This window comes from Colius striatus, chromosome 6 (assembly GCF_028858725.1).
Source record: "Colius striatus isolate bColStr4 chromosome 6, bColStr4.1.hap1, whole genome shotgun sequence".
NCBI classification, from domain to species: domain Eukaryota; kingdom Metazoa; phylum Chordata; class Aves; order Coliiformes; family Coliidae; genus Colius; species Colius striatus.
In genome coordinates, this window is record NC_084764.1 from 16896972 (window position 1) to 16921828 (window position 24857).

Genomic DNA, 24857 nt, shown 5'->3' on the forward strand with positions numbered 1-24857 from the left:
GGGAGAAGCAATTTACTAGTCACTTTTTGCAATACTTCTTAATTTCCTGTAAAATAGATTTCTGTTTGTTTTTTTGTTTTAATAGAAGTGCCTTTTCTTTGTTTCTTCTACAGTACCCACTACCTGTCTAGTGGAGGTGCAAAACGCCTGAGAAAAATTCTGTTGGCTTTGGTCTAATTTGGCATCAATTTCCTTTGGACAAAGCTCTTGTTTGAGGGAAGAACAGATTTATCTACTGAAAAGCTCATAATTGTGACATAAAGTGGAGGTTTATCCTATATGGTTACCAGCTCTTAGCATGGGCTCTGCCTCTCATCCCATATATCTTCAACACCTGTATATTAATTCTGTTTCAGAGAGAGCCTGTAGCATTAGCCTGTAACTCAGCCTGTCTCTGAGTTACTCTGGCACATGTTTTTACAGTGCAACCTGAAACTCTCTCTCAGTTAAAAGCTAAATGGGTTAGTGCTGGAACACAAAGCAATTGTTAAAAATGAAAATTATTATATTTGAAGTTTTCTGGGGAAGTAGAACAGGAGAGATCCATATTACCTTGACAGTTCAGTGGAAATCAGTGGAAAAGAAGAAGCTGCACATATCTCTAAAAACTAAACTCTCATTAAAGTGTCGTCAACTTCCCCACTCCTCTAGTATATTTCAAAACTGATTGAACTTATGATATGAGTCCAAGTAGGTTCTTATAAAATATGTTTTATAGGTACACAGGCTAGCTGCAACATTTCCTGCCTATCTCCCCATGGGCTTCTCAATGATGAACTAATTTATCCTACCTATTACTTATTTAGTTCCAGGGATATTTTAAACAAAAAGATTAATCAAATGAACCTAGTATAACAAGATTTTTATTGAAAACATACACAAAGTCAACAAGTTATTTAGCTTCTAAATGTACATATTGGAGAATATTCATATTAGAGAAGAATATTTTAAGAAAAAGGGAAATACAACCAACATGCTGCAGTTTACATTACTAAGGCGTTTAGACTTAGGAGCAAGTTACTCTGTGTGCGTGTATATGTATATCTATACATGCAAACACATACACACAGGTTATCTGATTTGTAACTGTACAGTGCTATGCAATTCATTATTTTTTTGTCTTTTTTTTTTCTTCCTAGTTTTTTCAACACTAAATAAAGCTTTTCTCCAAATGGTAGAAGTTGTTCACAGAACAGCAGTTATTATCTACTCTTCAAGAGTTTGCTTACAATTACAATATTAACGATGCACAAAAAAACCCCCAGATCTTCATGGGAAAGTTCTCTCTTACCAAAATGAGGCTCAAGTAAGAAAAACACTAGTTTGCAAAGGCACCGTGGAGACAGGTTTTAATGCATTAAATACAACATGAATCATTCACAATACAAGTTTAGTGTTTCTGGGAACTTTTGTAAATACAACACAGTTGGTCACACAAAAATGTTTCTGTTGATTTGTCTTGGCAACTCAGATACATCAACAGTGTAACAGCATAACAGCTTTGTTGCCATCTGACAGAAAATAATGGCAGTTCTGCAAAGCAAATGTTAAACCTGACTGTATGTATTTATTAATTCCACAGTGTTTTGACAGATTATAGAGAACGCAACTTAAAGGATGCTGACACGCTCACTGAGGGATTTCATTTCTGTTTCTTCTAGCTTGGTGTTTTCATTATGGTTAGGACTTGGACTGATAAGGTGCGCTGGATACTGTAATCCATGTTCTCCTGAATACTGTTCCCATCGGGAGTCATCACTTTCATGGGTGATGTAACGTTCCTCCATTTTACATTCCAGTTCCCTTAAATCTATCCAGGTTTGGTAGTCCTGAAATAAAGTAGCTGTATTAGTTTTAATATTCCTAAAATAAATTACATTCTCTGCTACTACCAATAATATGTGAAGTACTAGTAACTCAGCAATCTAAAGGTCATGAATTCCTGTTGCTCTAAAATGGAAAATTATTATAATTAATTATTAGGAAACCTTACTAGAGATACAGGTTAGAGAGTTGCTTGATTAATTTTATTAAACTCTGTTATAAGGATAGTATGGAGAGGTTATAGATTGTTTAGCAGATTGTATGGATAGTCTACAATATATACAATATATTTGGATATTCTACAATATCTAAATGAGATATGGAGGCAGAACTTCATGCTAGTCATAAGATGAATAAAGAAGAAACATCTTGAAATCAAACATGTACATCCTAGTGATACGTATCAGACATTAAAGACAGTTGCTCCATCTCAGTATAACTAGAAAAGTCTAATTTACCAAACTTAGGCAGTTACTGGTGTGCTCAAAGAGACATCTTTATCTAAAGATCAAGGCACTTTAGAACTCCCTATTGACAGTCAACAGCAAGACTGTAAGTTGGTTTGATTCTCATGCTTAGAGCATCATTCTCTGCAGCCTCTGATCTGCCTGAAGTGTATCTCAAGTTTTATAATTTCTTTCCTTATTCCCACCTAAAGCGTATATGACATTGCAGTAATTATGCCAATCCTAGGCCCATACTAGGGGGCTAACTTGTGCTCACAATCCTGTATTCAGTTCTGTTGAACACAAATCTCATACACTGTAAATGCATAAAAGCCTTCATCCTTTGTATCTCACATCCTTTGGCCCACCTCTCACACAGGCATCCTTTCATAAATCACCTCTAAGTCTCACTGCCTCACATCACTCTTACATTTCCTTAGCCCACAAGGTCCACCTTAGTTCACGTCCACTCACTCCACAGGTGATAAAAATGGATGTAGAGAGGTGAAGTACTTTGTCCCATCATGTGAGACAGGCAGCCTTCTTGCTTCAGACTTAGCCCAGATCACCTCCCTGGTCTCCAAAGGCTCAGATCAATACATTTTAAAATCGTTGCCAGGGAGAGAAGTGGATGAAAAGATTGGAGAGTAACAGGAAATCTGGAAGAAAGTAGCAAAGGAGAAATGTCCCTGCGGAGGCTGGGGGGCAGGGTAAAAGGTTACAACCCTTTTCCTCCCATACTAGTAGGTCACTCTCTACTTTGAGAAACAGCTGTAGCTATAAGGTGCAGAAGTAGGATTCGGTTATCAGTTTGGATAGACTGCTTTGGGATTGTGGATTAAGCATCTGATCTGTGCCATGCTTGTGACATGATTACTTTCCTAGATACAAACATGGATCCCTTGGGAGGTCTTCTGGGCTGACTTCTGGGCTGATGTCCAGAAGTCACTTCTGGACTCATACGAGCAGCAGAAGATAGTGGCTGCTGGCATCTGAAAAATTTCTAACATTTCAGTTTATAATTAAAGATTTCACTTTAATGTGGCTAATGTATTTTCCTGGAAAGCATACACCTGCACTACTTCTTCAGATGACTGTGAAGTGAAAGCCCATTGATTAGTTCTAATAAGAAGTGAATCAGGGTAGACTCCAGACAATGAGTAAAAGTAAGTCAAATGACTGTAAGGTTGTTTCTATATACATAATGTTTTCAGTGGACAAACAATTTACAATTTTGTTTAGTGTATTTGAAAGCATGATAATAATATTGGAATATAATACTTCAGAAATTAGTACAGAATCTACAGATGAATCGGCAAGGGAATATGAGGTTCTCAAGATCTTAAAACATCTTCAGGTTTGTAGATTTGCTTAGATTCTACTATTTTTAAAGATGAAAGTTTCTTACACATTTAGAGACTAAATACATAAGAAAAAACATGGAATTTGTAGCAATACCTGTAACCATGGGTGGCTTAATGTTTTGTCCACACTGTAGCGCTTTCTCATTTTTACTTGCAACAAATTATTTATGAGATCAATAGCTGAAAAGAAATAATAACAGAAAATGTCAGTTTAAACATATTTGTTTCAACTAGGACATGCAAATGGAGATACAGACAGACATGGTAGTTCTAAATAGATGACAGTTATCTCTCCTTACTCCAGCTTTTTACAAATTGCAGTCAATGATGTCCCTGAAGATAACCCATGCAACCCTTCCTAATGGGATTACAACTGTTTCACTAACAGTTGCCTGCTAGAGAGCATATTGTTCTCTGCGTGTTCATTTGCAGGCACACAGCAAAGTCTGCAGATAATTCTCACTCAGTTCTTGCTCAAGTGAAAAAAATCTCATGTAAGAGAGAACTACAGTACTCTTCAGGTATCACAGTGAACAACCATAGATAGGTATACATCTCTCTGAGACTTCTGATATCACTTTTTGATGACTGAGAGCAGCATCTTCCTAGGTAGTGCACAGAGGAAGCAGGTTTTCTAAGTTCCTAAATCCTGCAATACTATTATTTTGATCTGACCATTGCTTCTTACTGCTAATTAGCACTCTGGCATTTCCTAAAGGCAAGAGGGCTTCTTTACAAATTTCTTAATTTTTCTGTTTTTGAAAGAGTCAACGATTCACTAAGGTTATAGGTGTTCCATGATGCCTGAAAGTAAGAGGCCCATGAGTCAATGACCAGTACATGGAAAGGCACTGAGTGACTCATTTGGTAAAATCTCTCCAATGAGACTGCTGAGTTTTCAATGCAGCTACTAAAACATTAAAAAAATAAAAAATAAGGGAATCATGAAAGTTAAATTCTATTCTAGGCAGTGCTAAATGTTCAGCACGTGTTCTGGAAGAAGCTTATTGTTACAGAATAATTTACTGGCCACAAGGAATTAAAATTACTGAAACATTCCCATTTCATTACAGTATATCCCTTGGCTTATCCAAAGTATCCTGTTTTTTTCACCTTTATTTCTTTGTTTTTATTAGGGACAGGGAAAAAAGGTCTTGAAAGTAACACAGAAACATGGCATCACAGAGAGGAACTGTGTCTGACATGTCAGATGGACATTGTTGCCAGCTGGGTACTGAACAAATTCAATAATCACCTTGTCTGTTCAAAGAGTAGGAGATGGGACAGAATTCTTGAAGCTGGTACATCTCTGAGGTTTTATTTGTTGTGCAGCAATATGGAAAATATTTTAACAGATACTTCCACTTCCCAGTCTCAATGTGCTTTCTGTTTGTTTCTATCATGGGACGGAACATACTAAGTGCAATGTCCAAGCAAATGGGAATATATATAGCAGCCTATCTGGATGTCTGTAGTAAGCGTGACAGATAAGCCTATTCTTAGCCAGAGTGTTACTACACTAGCCCTGACTTACTGGTGCTGAATATTATCTTAGAAATCAAAGCAATTATGGGAATGACACAAATTTCAGAACTTGTAACAAAGAAGGCAGAGGTTCTAAGCCATGCTTTTCCTGGAACAGGAGGTCCTCATTTTACTTTACCTGTGGCCAAACAGAATTTTACTGTAAAGTACAGTTCACATTAAATTTTTAACTTGTGTTTTTTTCTCTCTCAAAATCTCTGTGAAGATGTGGGATCAGAAAGCCAATGGACAGCCAACAGAACCAGTACTGATACACAGTAGCACTCTGAAAACTGATTTGTTTTCCAAAATAGTGGGGTTAATATTTTTCCTATTTCTTTGTAATAGAAGTTATCAAGTTACAAGCTATGAGAAAGAGACAGGAAAGTCAATCATAAAACCCAGTTCAGTTATAGAGTGACTTCTGATATAACCTGGGAAAAAGTAGTGGCCATTGTTTTTATCTGATGCTTAGAAGAGCAGAACAGAATCCTTACTGCAGTACATCTGGGTACCAGCAAACACCAGCATCTTCTGCAACAGTGTCACCTTACCCTTAAATTTAGCAGAATTATGCAAGGTTTCACTCTGTCTTTTGATAAGTAGGACAGTGCTAAATGTGAATTGAATAGTGTTCCCATTTGTTTATTATCTTCAGTGGCACTCAGGTGTATATGATCTTCAGAGACAATTTTTCATCATTTACTATGAATCTCAGTTTGGCAAATCGGTCAAGAACTTGATGAAAGAGTTGATTATCCTGGGAACTGATTGCATACAGCCATCTGTTGAGATATAAATGCATGTTTCCAAAGATATGCCTCTATAACTGACAAGTATCTACTGAATATTCTTCATGCATGAAATATTAATAATGTCTCTGTTATACACCTTCTGTCTAACCCACTGGAATGAGGTACAACAGTGAGTCTTACAAGTGATGAAATTGTACAGAGGTAATCAGCCTTCCTGAAGTTACAATGGGACGAAGACACCTTTGTCCCTTCATTTTCTGTAAGGACAATGATATACTACATCTAATAACATGTTTCTTTGTATTCTTGGGGAAAATTGCCAATGGCTTGTTAAACAGACCAGAAAGGCATTGGTGCAGAAACAATCACAAAAGAAGGTACACAAAGAAGGACTGGGAAGGAAACCGATATTAAAGTGAAAAGGCAACTTAACCAGATGGTTAGGATTCTAAGTATTGAGCAATTGTTTGCTCTCAAGAACAGTTTATGCACAATCTGCTTGTGTCACCACTAGGATGGTGCCATCTCTGTAACAAGTTTTGGTGTCTGTTTTTAGTTCTTTATCTAGGATTCTTATCAACTATCACTTGTCCCTTAGTAGTAAGTACAAATGCAACATGACTATTATAAAAACTTTGGGCCCAAGCAATCTGAGAAAATTCCATTTGCTTTAATACCCAGTTTTCAAATGGAGGTGAAAAAAGGAGATCAAACATGAGTTTCAACAGCAAAATACATTTGCTATTTTTTAGCAGGAAATCATGCAATCCAGGAAAGGCCACTTCTCAAGTATATGAGTTCTGAGTATCAGATGCAAGTGATATGTACTCAGGGAGTGTGGGTTGGAGGAGTGGACAGTGAGGTGGATCAAGAATTGGCTGAATGACAGAACCCAGTGAGTGGTGATCAATGGCACAGAATCGAGTCAGAAGCCTGTGGTCAGTTCTGGGGACTGGAACAGTCTCTTACGATAAAAGGCTGAGACGTATTGAAGCTGTTTAGCTTGGAGAAGAGAATACCAAGTACAGACCTTATCAATAGTTATAAATACCTAAAGGGTGGCTGTCGAGATGTTGGAGAGAGTCTTTTTCTATAGCACCCAGTGACAGGACAAGGAGTATTTAGCACAAGCTGGAACACAGGAAGTTCCATTTGAACAGAAGGAAAAAACTTTATTGTGAGGGTGATGGTGACCTGGCCCAGGCTACCCAGGGAAGGTGTAGAGTCTCCTTCTCTGGAGGTTTTCAAAACCCACCTGAACGTGTTCCTGTGTGACCTTATTAATGGAAGTAGAAATCAGAATTCCTTATGGAGGATTCTGTGAGACTCTGTGTGTGTATGCATACATATAATCTCTGACAAGCCTTAAAATGTAAAGCACTTGGATTTGGTAAAGTTAGAGAAGAAATTTTGTGCATGGGGGCTAAGCTTCATGAAATGATCTATGCAGAAATATTCTAAATTGAATGTCAGTTGGAAAAAATCCATTTCTGAGACCTAGAAATTTGAAAGGTCTTAGTTTTTATGGGTTAAAAAAAGGGAGGACAGATAAAAAATTACACAAAAAAAGAAATTCTCAGAAGGAAAAGCTGATGATATAAATCCAGATGTCATGACATCAGATAGATGCATTCTGGAGAGAAGAGTCATAGTCAATGACTAGACCAAACACCTCAGTAGCAGAGAAGACAGAACTGTAGGTAATGGCAGAAAGGCATTAGTCATTCAAAAATATTATAATCCTCAAATGGATTTTGCCTTCTTTCTTGGCTTGTAAGTGTAGATTTTTGTTTTGAAAAGTGTTACAAAATCATAGAATCACAGAATCATAGAATGATAGGGGTTGGAAGGGACCTTTAGAGATCATCAAGTCCAACCCCCCTGCAGACGCAAGTTCACCTAGATCAGGTCACATAGGAACATGTCCAGGCAGGTCTTGAAGACCTCCAAGGAAGGAGACTCCACAACCCCTCTGGGCAGCCTGTGCCAGGGCTCCGTCAACCTCATAGCAAAATAGTTTTTTCTTAAATATAAGTGGAACTTTTTGTGTTCAAGCTTCATCCCATTACCCCTTGTCCTGTTGCTAATTACTATAGAAAAACCTCCTGACACCCACCCTTTAGGTATTTATAAATGTTAATAAGATCTCCCCTCAATCTCATGGTGAAATAGTTTTTTCTTATGTTTAAGTGGAACTTTTTGTGTTCCAGCTTCATCCCATTACCCCTTGTCCTGTTACTATCTACTATAGAAAAGAGGGATGTCCCAAACTCCCGACAGTCACCCTTTAGATATTTATAAATGTTAATAAGATCACCCCTCAATCTCCTCTTCTCCAGACTGAACAGCCCCAGTTCCCGCAGTCTTTCCTCGTATGAAAGATGTTCTATACCCTTGATCATCTTGGTGGCCCTGTGCTGGGCTCTCTCCAGCACTTCCCTGTCCCTCTTGAGCTGAGGAGCCCAGAACTGGACACAGTACTCCAGATGAGGCCTCACCAGGGCAGAGTAGAGGGGGAGAAGACTGTCCCTCAACCTTCTGGCCACATTCTTCTTGATGCATCCCAGAAAATGCTACAGAAAAAGTAATTCTCAAGAAAACAAACTTATGCCAATCATGCTATTACATTTATGACATACTTTTCCTCAAAAAAAAAATTTCTTCCCATATATTTTTGCTCTAAGCCTGCTAGATTTTAACCATATTATTTATATAATCAGGTAGTTTATACTGTTATGGGTCAGGTATCTTTACAAATCTATTATTCCTCACCAGTGCAGTTAAGAATTTTAAAAGCCAATTCCATTTTACTTTAATTGAATAAAGAACACAGAATGGAAGCATTCAGGCTTCAGGCTGCTTTACCACTGTTGCTGCTTTTCCAGACACAACGTTTAGCTATGACCTCTCTTCCCCCTCAGCCCTACTCCCGTAAAGTTTTGCTACCTTCTGCATTTCAGCTGCCAAATTAACACACTGTTGTTTGTCAATATCAGAAAAAGCATCTACTGAGCACTAAGTGGTGATAAACACAGCATCATTCCTTCTAACTTGTATGCTATCTAATAAATGCAAAGAAATATGTGATTTTGCTAAAAAGTGAAAAATATGCACTTTTAATTCCTCTCTGATTACAATAATATTAGAAGTAAGCATAGCAGTAACTAAGTTTAGCTATTCTTAAAAAATTTACATCAGTAATGGTCTGAAAAGAACATTGAAATAACTACAATTGCAATAAGTTTTACATCCAGTTTGGCTCTGAGACAAAGTAACTTTCATAAGCAAGAAACAAAAGGATTGAGTGCTGTTCTGCTTTCCTCAGTGTTGATTTTGTATTAGACATTTTAAACCTCCTATCACTGCTTTAGTTAGCCATTCTGTGATAAATTATATGCCCTTTAATAAAATTGTTGTTGCACAGAGGCTGTCAATATACTTGGTTGATGATTACTTCCCTTAATCTAAACTGAAAATTGCATAAAACAGTAAAAACATCACAATTTCTGAAACATTTACAGTTCACTAAAAGCACATACACAAAATTTTAAGCAAATGAGTTCTTGTAAAGAAGCAGCTAGCTCAGGTGTATCAGCTGCAAATGTTTGTGATCCTAACCTGGTACTAATGTGAAATAACACCCCCTCCTCCCACCAAATACATTCTTTCAGCATGTCTGGGTTATCTGCCACCATTTGTTCTGCACATCAAGCAGGACTGTTTCAGTAAACATTTATTTATTTATCTCTAATTGATATGTAATTCCTTCTACTACTTCTCACTGTTCTGCAACAGTGTTTTATAGAATCACAGAATCACAGAATGGTAGTGTTGGAAGTGACTTTTAGAGATCATCTAGTCCAGCCCCTCTGGCTTAAGCAGATCTGCCTAGATCAGGTTGCACAAGAATGCATCCAGGCAGGTTTTGAAAACCTCCAGAGAAGATGACTCAACATCCTCCCTGGGCAGCCTATGCAAGGGCTCCTTCACCCTTACAGTAAAGAAGTTTCTCCTTAAGTTTAAGTAGATTTCTAGATTATCGTATTATGAGCATTCATAGCAACCAGTATCAATATATTTTATAAGTAAAAAGAGAAAAAAAAAAAACCAGGCATACAGTTATTTATATGGTCAGAGAATCTGAGCATTTTTATTGGCACGAATAAATCAGAGCTAATATTAATTCCCTCAGATGTTGGTCTAGCTCTTCTAAATTCACTGAATTCTCAGATTCTGCCTGTTGTTACTGAGGCATGCAATACAGTCTCTGGATGAAAGTATCACTTTTAAAATCTAGCTGTGATGTACAACGCAAAGAGTCCATGCTTAAAGAGTGTTTGGACATCCCAACCTCTTGACATCCACTATTTAGATATTTGTAAATATTAATGAGATCCCCCTTCAGTCTCCTCCAGACTAAACAGTCCCAGTTCTTGCAGCCTTTCCTCATAAGAAAGATGCTCCAGTCCCCTGATCATCTTGGTGGCCCTGCGCTGGACTCTGTCCAGAAGTTCCCTGTAATTCCTGAGCTGGAGAGCCCAGAAGCCACAGTAAGTCCAGATGAGGCCTCAACAGGGCAGAGGAGAAGCAGAACCTCCCTTGACCTGCTGGCCACACCCTTCTTGATGCATCTCACGATGTCATTGGCCTTCTTGGCCACAAGGGCACATTGCTGGCTCATGGTTAGTTTATCAACCAGGCCTCCCAGGTCTCTCTGCAGAGCTGCTCTCCAGCAGGTCAATCCCCAGCCTATACTGCTGCATGGGGTTGCTCCTTCCCAGATGCAGGACTCTGCACTCGTCCTCATTGAACCTCATGAGGTTCCTCTCTGCCCAACTCTCAAGCAGGTTGAGCTCCCGTTTTTTTTTTTTTTTTTATTTTGTATTTCTTTTACCTGCTACAATTATACTTGGTCTAATCAGTTTATGGTTCATTTTTTTTTAAATGCTATGCAGTGCAGCAAATGTAGTTTGTAGGCTTGTGTGAATACTGTGATTATTTACTATCTGTTAAAATTCTCTTAAGTATTTGCATAAGTTTTTAATTGTCATTAATTAAATTGTGTTAACAACTGGATCTTTAAAATATTTTCTTTCTTACAAGTAAAAATAATTTCAAGTAATTCTGTTTTAATTCAAAACCAAAGAATAATGCTTCTCACAATAAAATATCTGTGTAGATACTTCAAGACTAACATGAATTTCAATCATATCAGCTTGAAAGAAATAGGCTGATCAATGATTATTTACAAAGACATTGCTGGACTCTGTGGCAACATCACATTCCACACGATGATATAACTCCCTTACAAGTTTGAGTGGAAGAACTAATTGATTATAATTACTGTCCTCTTGGGAAAATTATTGCTATAATAGAAATTCCAGTAAATAGTTGAACAAGAAATCTACTTTGCCTTTAAAAGAAATATAATATGGATCTATTTACATGATTTTTTTCCCCCAAAATTAAAAAGTAATCATAGCCATGAACGTTAAAACTCCTGTTGAAAAATGTTCAGAGATTAAGAATCACTGGCAAAAAGAATAATGGAAATGCCCATAATGGAAAAGACGTCAACCAAATACACAATTTGTTTAAACTGTTTGGGAAGCTGGAAGAGCCTATGACAAGCTAAAGGAAGATTTTTTCAAATGCACATATGTAAACTGTTGCGACTGAAACTAATTCTCTGTCTGAATTTTGTAATTTTATAGCACTCAGTGCAGACAAATTTATGACCCTCAGTGTATTTTAGCTTGAAATGAGCTTCATGTTACCAGAGTTTCCATTTATACATATATGCCTTCTTAAATTGTTTTTATTTGCAATGCTGAGTAAGCAACTTCATAAGATCTTTAAAATCATCTATTTTTTTTACCCCTAAACACTTCAATCCTTTGTAATATCAATTATCATGGCACTGTTCAGAACTGTGATTCAGAGCAGATGTGTTAGGACATGAGGTATAGATTTGCATTTTGCCCATCCTATGTAGTTCTAGAGAACAGAACCTGGATAGAGGCAGCAGGTACAAAGAGCCCATGCACCTGCTCTCTTGTGACCTGCACAGGAGGGTGGAACAGAGAATCTGACATGAGAAAAACACTCCTTTATTTTCCCCTGGGTAATCTGGAGCTTTTCAATTTTGAGCTCTAAAAGTCAGCATTATCTTATCACAGAATCATAGAATCGTTTCAGCTGGAAGAGACCTTTAAAATCATTAAGGCCAGCCTTTGTCCCAGCCCTATCAACCCCTAGACATTTTCCTAAGTACAACACCCAACATCTCACACGGAGATCCAGGCCTCAGCTCCTTGTGTTAAACTTAATAGATCTGTTCAGATTTTCTTCAGGTTTTTGTTTAACACAAGAGTGGCTCATCAGCTAGAACTTCAAAATATATAGTAAAATCACAATGTATAAGCAGATTTCAACAGTAATTTTTTAAAGCATCTTTCCTCCCTTCTGCATACTTGCAGCCTGATATCCATTAACAGTTAATGAAGGCTGCAATTCTATAAAAGAAGAGCAAGTGAGTTTTCTTGTAGGTGCTCTACTGAATCTTCATCTCTGAATGTAGAAACTGATCTTTTGTCTACCACAGAAGAAACTCATGGAAGGTAATTTCTTGCAGCCTCCTCTGTGTTGATGGCTGTTTGCTTGTCTCTAGTGACAGATAAAGCATTGCTGCCAACAGATTGTGTCAGCTTAAATATCAGAAGTATGTGGAGTTTTAGGAGGACTTCAGTGTGTAATTGTGCAGATCTATAGCTTTTTTTTTTCCCTCCAACAGATCTCATCAAGCTTCATCTTCTACAGAGATAAACCACCAGAGAATGCTCTCAAAGCATTCAGGTGAGAATCTCACATGGTTATAATATAAATTACAGTAAGCAGTAGGCACACTTCTCTAACTCACATGTTAAATGTAGTTTATCATGTCACCTGAAACCCAGAAAAATTGTACTGTAAATAATGGAAATTGTAAATGCTGGTATTTTATTTGGTACATATCGCAATTCAAAAATGGTACAAATCTGATGTTTAGGATGGTTCTTATGCTTTGAAACTTATTAAACCATCTTGCAAAAGGTTAAGGACATGATAAAAAAAAAAGCCAAGAAAAATCAAGGTGCTTGAAAATGTTTGCTATGTACAAGAAAATGTTAGTGAAATCAGAACTGAAATTTTTGTTAAATGACCTACTTAGTTGTATTTAGAGACATCTTTAATAGAATTAATTTACTTTCTTGAAAGCTGTTCATCGTCAATTATTTACATTGTTGTTTTGCTATCAAAAGTCTTTGATGCCACTGACCAGAACCCTAGTCTCACAAGTCTATTGGTTATCTCCAAGCTTTCTACCCTGTACAGAAATTCTCTTCCATGACATTTTCTTGAGACATTATCTGCTTGGAATTTTTCAGTCTTTTTTATCTTCTCCACAGAGAGACTATCAGGATATAGCATCCTATCAAATGGAAACCAAATAAATGGCACAAGTAAAATGAGAAAAAGACTGCAGAGGAACTAGAGCTGAAAGAAGAGGTGCATAAATAAACATAAGCAACAGCAATTCCAGCAGCTGAGGCTCCCCACAAGATTCTACAGCAACTCAATCTGTAGGTAGCTATATATCCTCATCAGCAAATAGCACAAAACAGAAAAACAGAAACATTACGTTATGATACCTTGAAATGTAAAGTTTTTTCTTTTTTTTCCCCTTTTTCACCATTATGAAAAAAAAATCAAAACACAACTATTTTTTTACCATTTATATGAAAACAGCCACAAACAGATATTACCTTCATGAGAAATTTCTTTCCATGGGTTAGGTGGATACATGAAAGCAGCATTCTGAATTTGGTCATGTATGTCTTCATCTTCATTGAATGGAAAGGTACCACTGAGGCTTACATAAATGATGACACCCACAGACCACATATCCAGAGATCTGTTGTAGCCTTTGTTTCGCAGTACTTCTGGAGCAAGGTAGGCTGGCGTTCCTACAACGGAACGCCTAAATGATTTCTCTCCAATGATTCGGGCAAAGCCAAAATCACAAAGTTTTACCTGTTTAATGAAAAATGGTATAGTTAGACCACCTCTCTGCAAACTTCCTTGTCTGATATCTTCAGAGGACCAGATTTACATGCTTAAAAATTCTCACTTAACACCTCAGCATAGATCATTCCTCTCCATTTATTGATATTAGTATTATTTACGAGTTATCAATACTGCTCCTTTAGAAAACATGCATTTGGAGATTATAGATGAACTCCACAGACCAAATGTAAGAGAAGATGACACAAATTCCTTTTAATGAGAAATATAATGAGCCAGAAAGTATGTTTAAATATTCTGCAATCTACTTGGCATGTAAATTAATAAAATAAAAGAGGATGCTCTTGTACATGAGCTCTACCCTAACTTTCAGAAAAATAACTGTCTTTCCAGGGACTGCTTGCAAATTGTCACTTATCTGGATCAAATCAATGAGAGAAGTAATTTGTGCTGTAATGGTAAGTAAAAGAGAAATAACAAGTAGTTATATACAAGTAGTTATGCCATACTTGAAAGTGTAGTTGAATATTTTAGGAAAATTGTTTTCAAATGTGTCTTCTTTGGAAAGTTTTTTGAATAAGTGATAATTTTTTTCCAAAAATTCCAAGTAGTTCCTGAAGGAGATACAGATAGGTCACTAATATTTTTGTTTGTTTGTTTGTAACCATCGCCAACAATTGGTATTTTGAACAATTCATCTTAAGAAAAGGTGTTTCCTACTTGCCTGTGGGAAAGGATCAGCTGAAGCCAATAACACATTTTCTGGTTTGAGGTCACAATGAACAATATTTTTGAAATGAAGATGTCTTAAAGCAACAAGGATCTGTGAAGAAACAAATCAGAAAGAAAAGTTTAAATTCATACTTCCTTTTTTTGGTTGTTTTATACTGTTTGGATAATTATCAGTGAGCAGAGGAGCAACAACTAGTTTAGAGAGAGAAACGTTCCAATAGAATGTACCTTTTACAAAAAATGTCTACAATAGGAAAAAAAAGAAAAATAAAAACTATCAGCTAATATTTCCTGTGCCTGCAGCTTTCTCGATGATTCATGTATGGAATATGTTTTTTCGTTCTCCAAAGACTTTCTATTCTAAACATTTTTAAAAAACCGAGTGCCAAGCACTTGTATGCTTCCTTTTGTGTGAAATCTTTGGATACAGAAACATTTGCAAAATGACCTTCCAACTCTAAATTAACTTAAAAAGCTTTACAGAAATATTAGGTGATTCACTTTAAGCATTTTCTTGAGGAGAGAAAGCATAAGGAACACTGCATGTATTTTTATTCCACTATACACACAAGAACATGGCAACACACTGAAACAGATACCTATCTTATTCCTGTGGCTTTAACTTCACTTCTTGTATCTGGGTCAAGGCTTGTCAGAATTTCCCAGTATATTAAAACAGGGAATGGAGATGAGGCTGAACAAACCCAGGAAGGCAAGAAATCAGATTCTGAAACTTGTGGCAGTTTTGCCCATGAAAGACTGAAAACAAGGAAACCTACTACATTCTACCTCATATAATAAATTTTCACCATAATATTGTTGGCCCTCCTCCTTTCTTTTTCCTGGCTGATGAAACACAGGTTGTTCTGACTCTGAGGTGGCTCACTGCTCAACTGTGTATCTAAATTTACACCAGTATTATAGGCAGCCAGAGAAACAATATAATACAATAACAGGAAGAACAAAAAACCCCACCTCAGTTCACATTGTTAACAGAAGTCATACAGGAAACCAGACTCATTTAATCAGAGGTAGTGCCGAGATCCAATCTCAGCATTGAAAATATGCACAAAAGTATATAGTATGAACTGCAATAGTTAAGTATGGGGCAGTTCAAGAGGCTCTAATTTCTTTGTGTAGGTCTTCAACTATTTGCTGTTAATGCTTTGCATCTCTTTTTTGTTTAATTCTTCAAGCAAACTAGAAACTGTAGCTGGATGGCCCTTCCATCCAGCAGCAAATAGCGGTATATGTGTCTAGCTGCAGGTCCTCTTAGTGGTTTACTATCACATAATGTACTATCCATGATGTTACAATTCAGGCTTTCATAAATCAGACAGGTAAACTATGTGAAAGCAAAACATAAGAAATAGTGACAATAACTGACCTAAAATCCCCTAATAGGTCTATAATTAATTTCTTACCTGAGTAATTAAAAACTTTGTTATTCTCTCTGGCAATCTTCCCTTTTCACTTGATAAGATCATCTCCAGCATGTCTCCATGGAGTTTTTCCATAACAACAAACACTCTTTCCAGTGTCTCAAACATACACTCCAGATTTACAACTCCAGGATGATGAAGATTCTATTAAAGAGAATACTGCACTAGATTTCCCAACATGATCAGTAGGTTTTATCATTCCATAGCAAATATTAAGACCCTCACTAAACCAGACAATATTTCAGGATTTCGTAATCTCAACTGTATGCCTAACCTGTAGGCAACAGACATGAAATTTCAAGGGACAATCCAGGAGAATGAATGAATCTAAAATCAGTTTAGGAAACAGACATTTTCCTTACAGGGTCTGGTGCTTAAAACTGTAGAAATTGTAATTCCTAACACGACATTCCTAACATGACATTGCTAATATATTTAGTCTTGGCTGTTTATGTAGATTAAGCAGCAAAAATACTAGTGATTATCAGTTATCACATTATCTGTCATTTATAGAAATGTATAAATGTAGTTAATACAGTAAGAAAGAATGGAAAAATACCTGTAAAATTGCAACTTCATTACGAAGTTGACTTTCCTGTTTAGTTGGAAACCTTAGTTTGTCAATTATTTTAATGGCAACATCTCTTCCTGTTTTGCGATGTTTTCCTGAATTATTAAAAGAAAAAGACTCTATTAATTAACCTAATTAAATCTGAAAAGTGTTGCACTTCCACTGGGTGTGCATTATAGTCACAACTAAATAATTCTCAGAGAAGACATGCAGAAAATTAAATCACCAAGTAATTTTCATTATTTCTGCACTTTGACAAGAGAACTTATCACCTGACAAAGCTGTTTAAGCACATAAAAAATATATGCATATGAGAAAGCTCTGCATTTCAACAATATAGATGCAAAGTTAGCTTTCCCATATATGTTTGCATGTGTATATGTGTGTGTGTATATATATATATATCCTTGTTACTATATTTAAGTTGCATTCTCTGCAATTGGGAGGTTGTAAACTTAGTCCTTCAACTGTACCTCCAGACTAGCAAAAAATGAATTCAGTGACTGCCTTTAAACATGGGAATGCATGTTCCAGGTCTATCAGAGAGCCATAGAGATCCTTTAGTGAGAAATTTGTTGTTAGTTCTCACTTCACACTGTCTCAAACAACAGTTGTATTTAAATACACCTCCAAAAACTGCTCAAAAAAAGAGTAAAAATATATAAGAAAAAAAAGATAAAAAATTCCAACAAACTACAGAAAAACAAAGAAAAAATGCCAATCAAAACATCAGGAAAAAAATTTTTAAAAGAATACTTTTCCGCACTTTTCTGTACTAGAACTAACAGAGAATATGAAGCTATTAATATACACTGACCTACTACTGGGTAGAAAACTTCAAATTACAAAAAGATTTTGTCAACAAAAACCAGTTTCATTGTTTAATGAATACTGTTTCTATAAAAGAAGGAGCAGCTAATTTCTGTAACAAAACTTTTCAGAGTCAAAATGCTTTCACCATTCAAGAAATTTTCTATCTTAGGTATAATTGTACAGCATAGCAATGTCTTACCTCCATAAACAATTCCAAACTGTCCCGACCCCAACACTTCATCTGGGAAGATTTGATATACAGTACTAATATCCTGTTTATATAAACATAACAAATATTAAGTCCTGAGATATGGAAACAAAATTTGTGTTACCTTTGCTTTTTCTAGTGGAAAGTAACATACATTTACTACAGTACATTTCAAAATACATCATCTGCCAAAAACATTCATGCAGATTTTCTTAAAAGCCACATTAACTGTAGTTGCTGTAAAAGCTGCCAAATTTTCTACAGGTTTTGGCCACTGTCATCTTCCAGGTAGTTACCAATGCACAGATTATACTTAAACTGTGAAATCTTTAGATGAAAGTACATACAAAAATAAAGAATATCTTGTTCGCAACATTGTACTTGGATATCCCGGGATCCCAGATCTAGGAAATACTGCTGGGTTTTATCTTAAAATTTTCTTGAAAAGTTTGTATGTCAGCTCATTTCAGCTATGGAAATTCAAGTGGTTTCTTAGTTATAGAAAGCTTTTTCAGTATCAGCTGTCCTGGGCTCTGGCTTTTTGTATTTGTTCACTGAGAGGGATAAAATATCACATCCATGCCAGAGAGGGAATCTGAAGTCTCACTATTAGTGCCTAAACACAGGCTAAAGCACAAGCTGTTAGCAGCTTCATCTGGGAGACTCAAACAAATCTGAACTCTTGGAGCTTAATTTCATTTTCCTGCTATTTAACCAGCACCATATAGAAGGAAGAGTAGAAGAGTTGATTATAAATAATGTCTGTCTTGCTTTTTCTCTTGAAACAAATGGACACATCCCTAGTAGGAAAATACCAGAGCTGTCCCAAAGCTTTACTTGGCTGCTGAGAGTCCTATTTATTTAGTCTGTCCATGCGACAGAAAGCCAGTGGTTTGACTGTTTACCTTGACCACATGTCCTATGTCTAATAGTCCTAGTGTATAAGAATCTCAGAATTCTTTACGTAACAACGCATGTAAGTATTCCTTCTGATAAGAGTTTCAACTTTGTACAATAGAGAATATCTGATCTCTCAGTGATGACAGTAAATGGGACATTTATCAAGGTTTGGAATTAGCTTTATGAAGTTCAGTTAACAAATGACATGAACTAATGACTTTTATAGCTCGCTTTTCTTTTTGGCAATTAATATCCTGAAAGGATCCATAGTTAGAACTCTCCTGGTGAACGAAATTATCCAGATGTAATTTTTACATCTCAAGAAAAGGTGTGAAGATGATTTTTCTCAAAAGTTAGAAAGGCTAATTGTTTGTTAATTTCTACAAAGTAAGTGAATAATAGTGGATGGGAACTCCTCATATACTCCTCTTTGCAAGACAGATCAATGACTGCAAGCTTAATCACAGTATGTCTAGCACCAGCATCCATATTTTCACTCACCACATTTTCTTGAACTTGGCAGTTTGACACAGAAATACTGATGGATATATTCCCTAGGGAAGAAAGTGAACTATACTTTAGATTGCTGTGCTTTTAGTTCAAACATGTAGTAATAGGAAATGACATTTATGTTACATCAAGATCTACTGATAGCTCCAAAAATTGGACCAATTAGGACAGCTTGTTCATCTATCAATCAATATAAGATTACACCAGTCCACAAACATGGTGTGAACAACAGTTTTGTAGTGTATAGAAAGGAACAGAATTATATATTTTTTTAATAGTGGAATCTCGTAAGTCCCATTTATAAGCTTACTGATTTTTTCCATTCTATTTGAGGCTTCATACCTCATGCAAGTAACATAGCTGCAACTAGTGTAAATAGTTTTTATTTAGTGGATTTAAAAATAAGTTTATTTTCAGTGTCACCCTCAATGTATTTAATGCTGTTCAGATGAAGACTAATAGTCATTCAAATTGGTCAGCATACTGTTAAAAGTAACAGACATTTCAACTGGCTTAAGAGACATTATTTTAAAACATAATAGAAACAAGAACTTGTGCTTTAATACAACAACATCAGATGCAAACTTTACAAATTCAGAGCTTAGGATGTTACCATAGGCCTTTTGAACTGCAAACTTACTGAGGGGGTTCAATTAAAGCTGAGAATACATCTATTGTTAACTGTACTACACAAAAACATCATTTTGGGCAGAAAATAATGGTTCTTCAGAGAGTTGCTGCTTCTATTTCTCCTACCTCTGCCTCAGATCCTGTTCATGATGGCTTTTCATTTTCTTACTATGGATTTCAGCCTCATTAAAACCTACGTCCTCTAATATAAAGCCTGTATTACACATTGAAGACATTCGCTAGTACCCAACAGCACCTCTCCTAGTTGCAGTAAGTAGCATGAGTAACTTCTGCTTCATATGGCTTATTCCCTTATTCCTTATTAATAGACTGGTTTTGGAATAGAACATTTCAGTTATATGGAAGCTTTTTATCATTGTCAATTCATTTACAAATGTACATACAGCTTTGTGTTTACATGAAAAAAAGGCATGGACAAAGACTTGGGCAAGTCTTACAGTTTGACCAGAAGACAAAAGGTTGCTGTCATTCTCATACTCCACAGGAGAATTCTAAAGGTCTCAAATGACCTTAAATTTGCAGAAAACCCCAAAGACAGTTGGGGTTTTCAAATTTTCAAATTTCCCAAGAGGGAGAGAAGATAGCTGTCATTCTCCAGTCCAGCATCTTGGATGATTTATTTAGCTGTGCTGGGGCTCAAACCAGAGGCACTGCACAACTAGTCTGATTGACATGACACCTAGAATTCAGCACTATTTTATGCAGGAATGCAGTCAAGAAAGCAAGGACAGAGCTGATCTAATCTGACATGTAAGCTGTTGTGCCTGGAGATGTAATGCCACAGCCAGTTGTATTACACTGTTTCTGAAGGGCTTTTGGTCTCATTAGCATTTTGTGCTGCTTTAATAGCATCCAGATGTCAAGTGCTAAAGTGAGTGTATATTGCAACAAAAGGTCTAATCCAAATTGTGTTGACATATCCAAATTTGCACTACACTGACTAGGCTGCATACAAATAGCAACCACAAATGCACATGGCTAGTAGTGAGGAATTGTTTGCTCTTTGCTACTTTGTTATCAGTACCTGATTTAAAAGAATTTCATATTTGGTTTACATAAGCTGTTATCTTTGCTGAAAATTACCCAAAACAATGTAAATTGTAGGCAAAGATATATTCAATCCTTTTGGTCCTGGTAACATCAATGTCTTTTTGTGCTCAGAACAGCTAATGCCTCTGCCCAAGAAAGCTATTACTCATGTCAGCAACATAAATGTGGATGAGATGTGTTACTAATAGAGCAACTATTTGGTCACTGACAAATCTGCATTTTGTATATTAACAAAGACATCCTGGTACAAACTGGAAACATGCAGCTGAGAAACTGTAATGTTTAAAACAATATGCAGATAGGTGACAAGTCATGACAGAATACCCTTTATTAGATGTGCAACACTTCCTTCAACATTAAGACTGAGAAATATCATTTGTGATACAACTCTACTTATCTGAAATTAAACAGATGAATAAACTTACTGTGCAGGCTGGGTCCTGATCCAGTTGATGCCCCCTTAGGGATGACTGGCATGAGGGCGTGCTGTATTGCCATCTCCCACATTCGTGCCACATCAATGCCAATACCACTGGTGATAACGCTGTTATTCAGAGGAACACTTGAGAGGTGTTCTATGTTTTCTCCAACGTAATACACTATATCTGCTGTACTTATTTCAAAACAGTGAGGATTGGCTCCTTGAGGCAACAAAGTGAAAGTTTTTGCAGGTTCTAGAGCCAAAATTTCAGATAATGGGATTTCCTAAAATGAAAAAAATGTGTTACTTTCTGTGTAAAGACTATCAATATATAAACTAAAGCATAAACTTTAACTAATTTATGATATTAGCTGTTGCTTTTAACCACATGCTTCTTGTACAAACAAAAATGTTCTTGTAACTTGAAACTTCATGACACAGAGGACTGCTGATGGCAAAATACAAAATGATTCTTTCCAAGTCCAAGTAGAACTTTAATTATTTAATTAAACTTATCAAAGAGAGCAATGAGGTTCCACCAGAAAAGATGGAACTCCACCAGAAAATTAAAGCCTGTTGACTCCTTATTTCATAGAAATAATTTGCAATAAATTACTTGCAGAATACATCTACTCAACATTAAGATTCCAAATCCACCTTTCACATAGGTGTAAACTTGATCATTTCATCTTGAATAACACTTACAGCATGTTTCATTTAAATATTGCCCATAGAGAAACTCATAAGAAAAAATACTTTCCATTATTAAAACATTGCAGTAATGCCTGAGAAGTTTAACTGCCTCAACTAAAAGGATAAGAGCATTTAAAAAGACCTTTTACAATCAAATTCACAATATAATGTCCAAAGGATGGAATTAAAGTAATAGATAATGTAATTGATAAGAAAGAATTAATATTATGAATGACAGAGTGCAAGATAAATTTCTTCACAGAGTTTGTTGATGGTACTGAATTGTCCTTGTATAAAATCCTACAATTTCCACAACATGTATTTTACAGGTCCTTGTTAGCTGCCACCTTTCTCATCTGAGAGTAGTTTGTGAAAGGCAAGACACACATATGCAACTTAAATAATAAAAACAAACATAAATCAGAGTTATACTACTAGTGTACTTTTATTGTGTCTATCATTTCAGTAATCTACTCATTATATTTTGCAGGTAAAAAGAGATTGAAAAATATTCCTTACTTTGTAATATTTGCTTCCAGTATCATTTTGAAAAAGTGTAATGCATTTGCTGTCCAGTCTCCAGTAGTGTCGCTTCCTCTACAACGAAAAAAGAAATGAAAAATTATTCTAGTATTTTCGAAATAAATTAATGAAATGTTCATTTCTCAAAAGCATCACTACCGGAATGCCTCACTTAAGTTTGAAATTATTAATTCTGAATGATAAAGATTAATTTTCTATTATAAGATTTTTATGAGCCTTTACTTTTGAGTTTAGGATTTATAGAGTCACTGTCTGTTGCTTTGGTAACAATCCATGTCTGTTCAAATTGTCCAAGTTTAAAAAATTGAAGATGTCACTTCAATGTCTTCATTACATTCAGCATGATTGGCTACAGATATGCTGTTAAAATAATTAAACTTTCTTTTTGTATTAGTTGTAACAACCCAGCTCACTTTAGAATGCCATGCACTGAAGTCTTTATTTTGCTTTTACCAGGTGGAACAAAAGTAACTTTTCTCTAGACTAAATCTGTTTTCCAAAAGTCTCAGTTCACCTAGTACTAAGTTACTGAGAAGACCCCAGCTGAAAGGTACTTTTTAAACACTTAAGGCGTTAAAATTATTTTTTACTTTCTTCAGAATGTCTTCAAATTTGGCTGCCCATGATAATGCAACTGACACATTCAGATATTTTTTGTGTGTTTTAATTGTCTCTTATTTCTTACAAGTAGTGCCACTTCTCAGTTATGACAAGAGTCAGGACTTTAGAAAATATCACAAATACTGGAAAAAAGAGACTTACATGGGTGATTGTAAATTGTCAAAGAATTGTTAGGATTTTATTCTTTAATACCATATAGTTTGTACAGTAAGACAGGTTTTCTGTAACATTTCTTACCAGCGTGTCCTTGCTTGTATAGTGAACCATCCAACCCTCCTTCATTACTGTGCTACTTCTCCTTTTCGTGTGCTTCACAGATTGCACCACTCTCATTAAAGGAATATTGTTGCTGGTTGAAGGGCTTAAGAATAAATCAGTAAAGGCTTTTTAAAAGAAGAAAACTTTGGACAAAAAGAAAAAAAATCTTTTAAACCAAAATATATATATCTGATACCCACATTTATATTTATTATCACTATCAGACTTGACCTGGGCACTATTTTGTTTTTTCATTACAAGTATCTTGAGATTACAAAAGAAAAAAATTGTAATGCTACACCAAGAGAATTTCAGAGACCTTCTGAAGACTTACACATGCACACATGTGCACACATTCTCCCAAAAATATTCCTACAGATGAGCTAAGATGCTGGGCAAATGACTAGGGCCTCGGCTAGGGTGTGGGAGTCATAGCTCAAGCCTGTGCTATGCATGATTCAGTCTAGCACTTGTCCTTGAATCCCTTATAACCTAAGTAAATATTTTCTGTCAGATTACTGTGCTGTGATCTTTCTTGGGTTCAAACACATAATAGAGAGATCATGGTTCACAGAACAAAAAGCGTGTCAGTTTTCCAGCGTGTACTCTGGCAGGGCATAGCATAGGATCTGCTGCAATCTCTCAGAGAAAAAGGTTTGAGCTAATACATTTTATCCTGAAGTCCCACTGCCTTGCATGCTGAAACTTTCTGCAACTAAGCTGACACAAGGTAAATAGGGAAGGCGTGGGAACCGGTCAGTATGCCCAATAGTACCATCAGATAAAATCTGGAACATCTAGTTGTAGGGATGTAAGAAGCAGTCAAGCCCATCTTCCCACTTTCCTTGCTGTTAATGACTCCTAAAGCAGATTTTATGTAATGGAATATAGACTCAGAAGTTGTTTCAATCCTAAACTTAAATGTTTAGTTACTTCTGACACAACTTTAAAGGGAGATGCTAAATTGTAGGTGAAAAAACAGCACAGTGAGCTCATGTGTTCTGCTGTGCTGGAAAAGCTATTGGTGCAGTAACTCCAAGAAAACAGGAGAGAAACTGCCCAGGAAAAAAATATCTCAACATTTCCACAGATGTTCTGTCTATGGATGTCTGTCTATGGACCCTGCTTTGCAGTAATACATCGTGGAAATAAGAAACACTTTATGAATTTCAGTTTTCAGTTACAATGCAAAAAAGTGCATTGTCTTAGAGTTTCATTAAGATAATAGCATACAGTTAACATCTGGGGTTTTTTGCCTAAAAAATGATCAAATGAGTTGCAGCTCCTATTTAACTGCACTTGTCTGTATTGTCAAGAGGTTTACTTTTTTATTTGGCTTTTATAGATCACTTTAAAATAATCCATGGATATGGAGACTAACCTTAGAAATAACTGGGGGAAGGTATTACTGGAAATACAGGAGTGCTTCTCAACTAAGTATGTACCCTCGTTATCAATGTTTTTATT

The 24857-nt window shown here is 36.1% G+C and overlaps 1 protein-coding gene across 3 annotated transcripts in view; it reads right to left on the reverse strand.

Annotated features, from left to right (window-relative positions):
* Nucleotides 1-847: 847 nt before the first annotated feature.
* Nucleotides 848-24857, reverse strand: part of PRKD1 (protein kinase D1) — a 134417-nt gene continuing 110407 nt past the window's right edge. For all 3 annotated transcript variants that reach the window (XM_061998468.1, XM_061998467.1, XM_061998466.1), the window contains 11 exons: nucleotides 23370-23493; nucleotides 22488-22565; nucleotides 21280-21559; nucleotides 19145-19197; nucleotides 17735-17807; nucleotides 16711-16817; nucleotides 16134-16295; nucleotides 14702-14800; nucleotides 13719-13986; nucleotides 3729-3814; nucleotides 848-1829 (listed from right to left, as the gene is read on the reverse strand). In XM_061998468.1, the coding sequence (XP_061854452.1) occupies nucleotides 1611-1829; nucleotides 3729-3814; nucleotides 13719-13986; nucleotides 14702-14800; nucleotides 16134-16295; nucleotides 16711-16817; nucleotides 17735-17807; nucleotides 19145-19197; nucleotides 21280-21559; nucleotides 22488-22565; nucleotides 23370-23493 (1549 nt within the window). In that variant the 3' untranslated portion in view covers nucleotides 848-1610. The remainder of the gene's footprint in view (nucleotides 1830-3728; nucleotides 3815-13718; nucleotides 13987-14701; nucleotides 14801-16133; nucleotides 16296-16710; nucleotides 16818-17734; nucleotides 17808-19144; nucleotides 19198-21279; nucleotides 21560-22487; nucleotides 22566-23369; nucleotides 23494-24857) is intronic.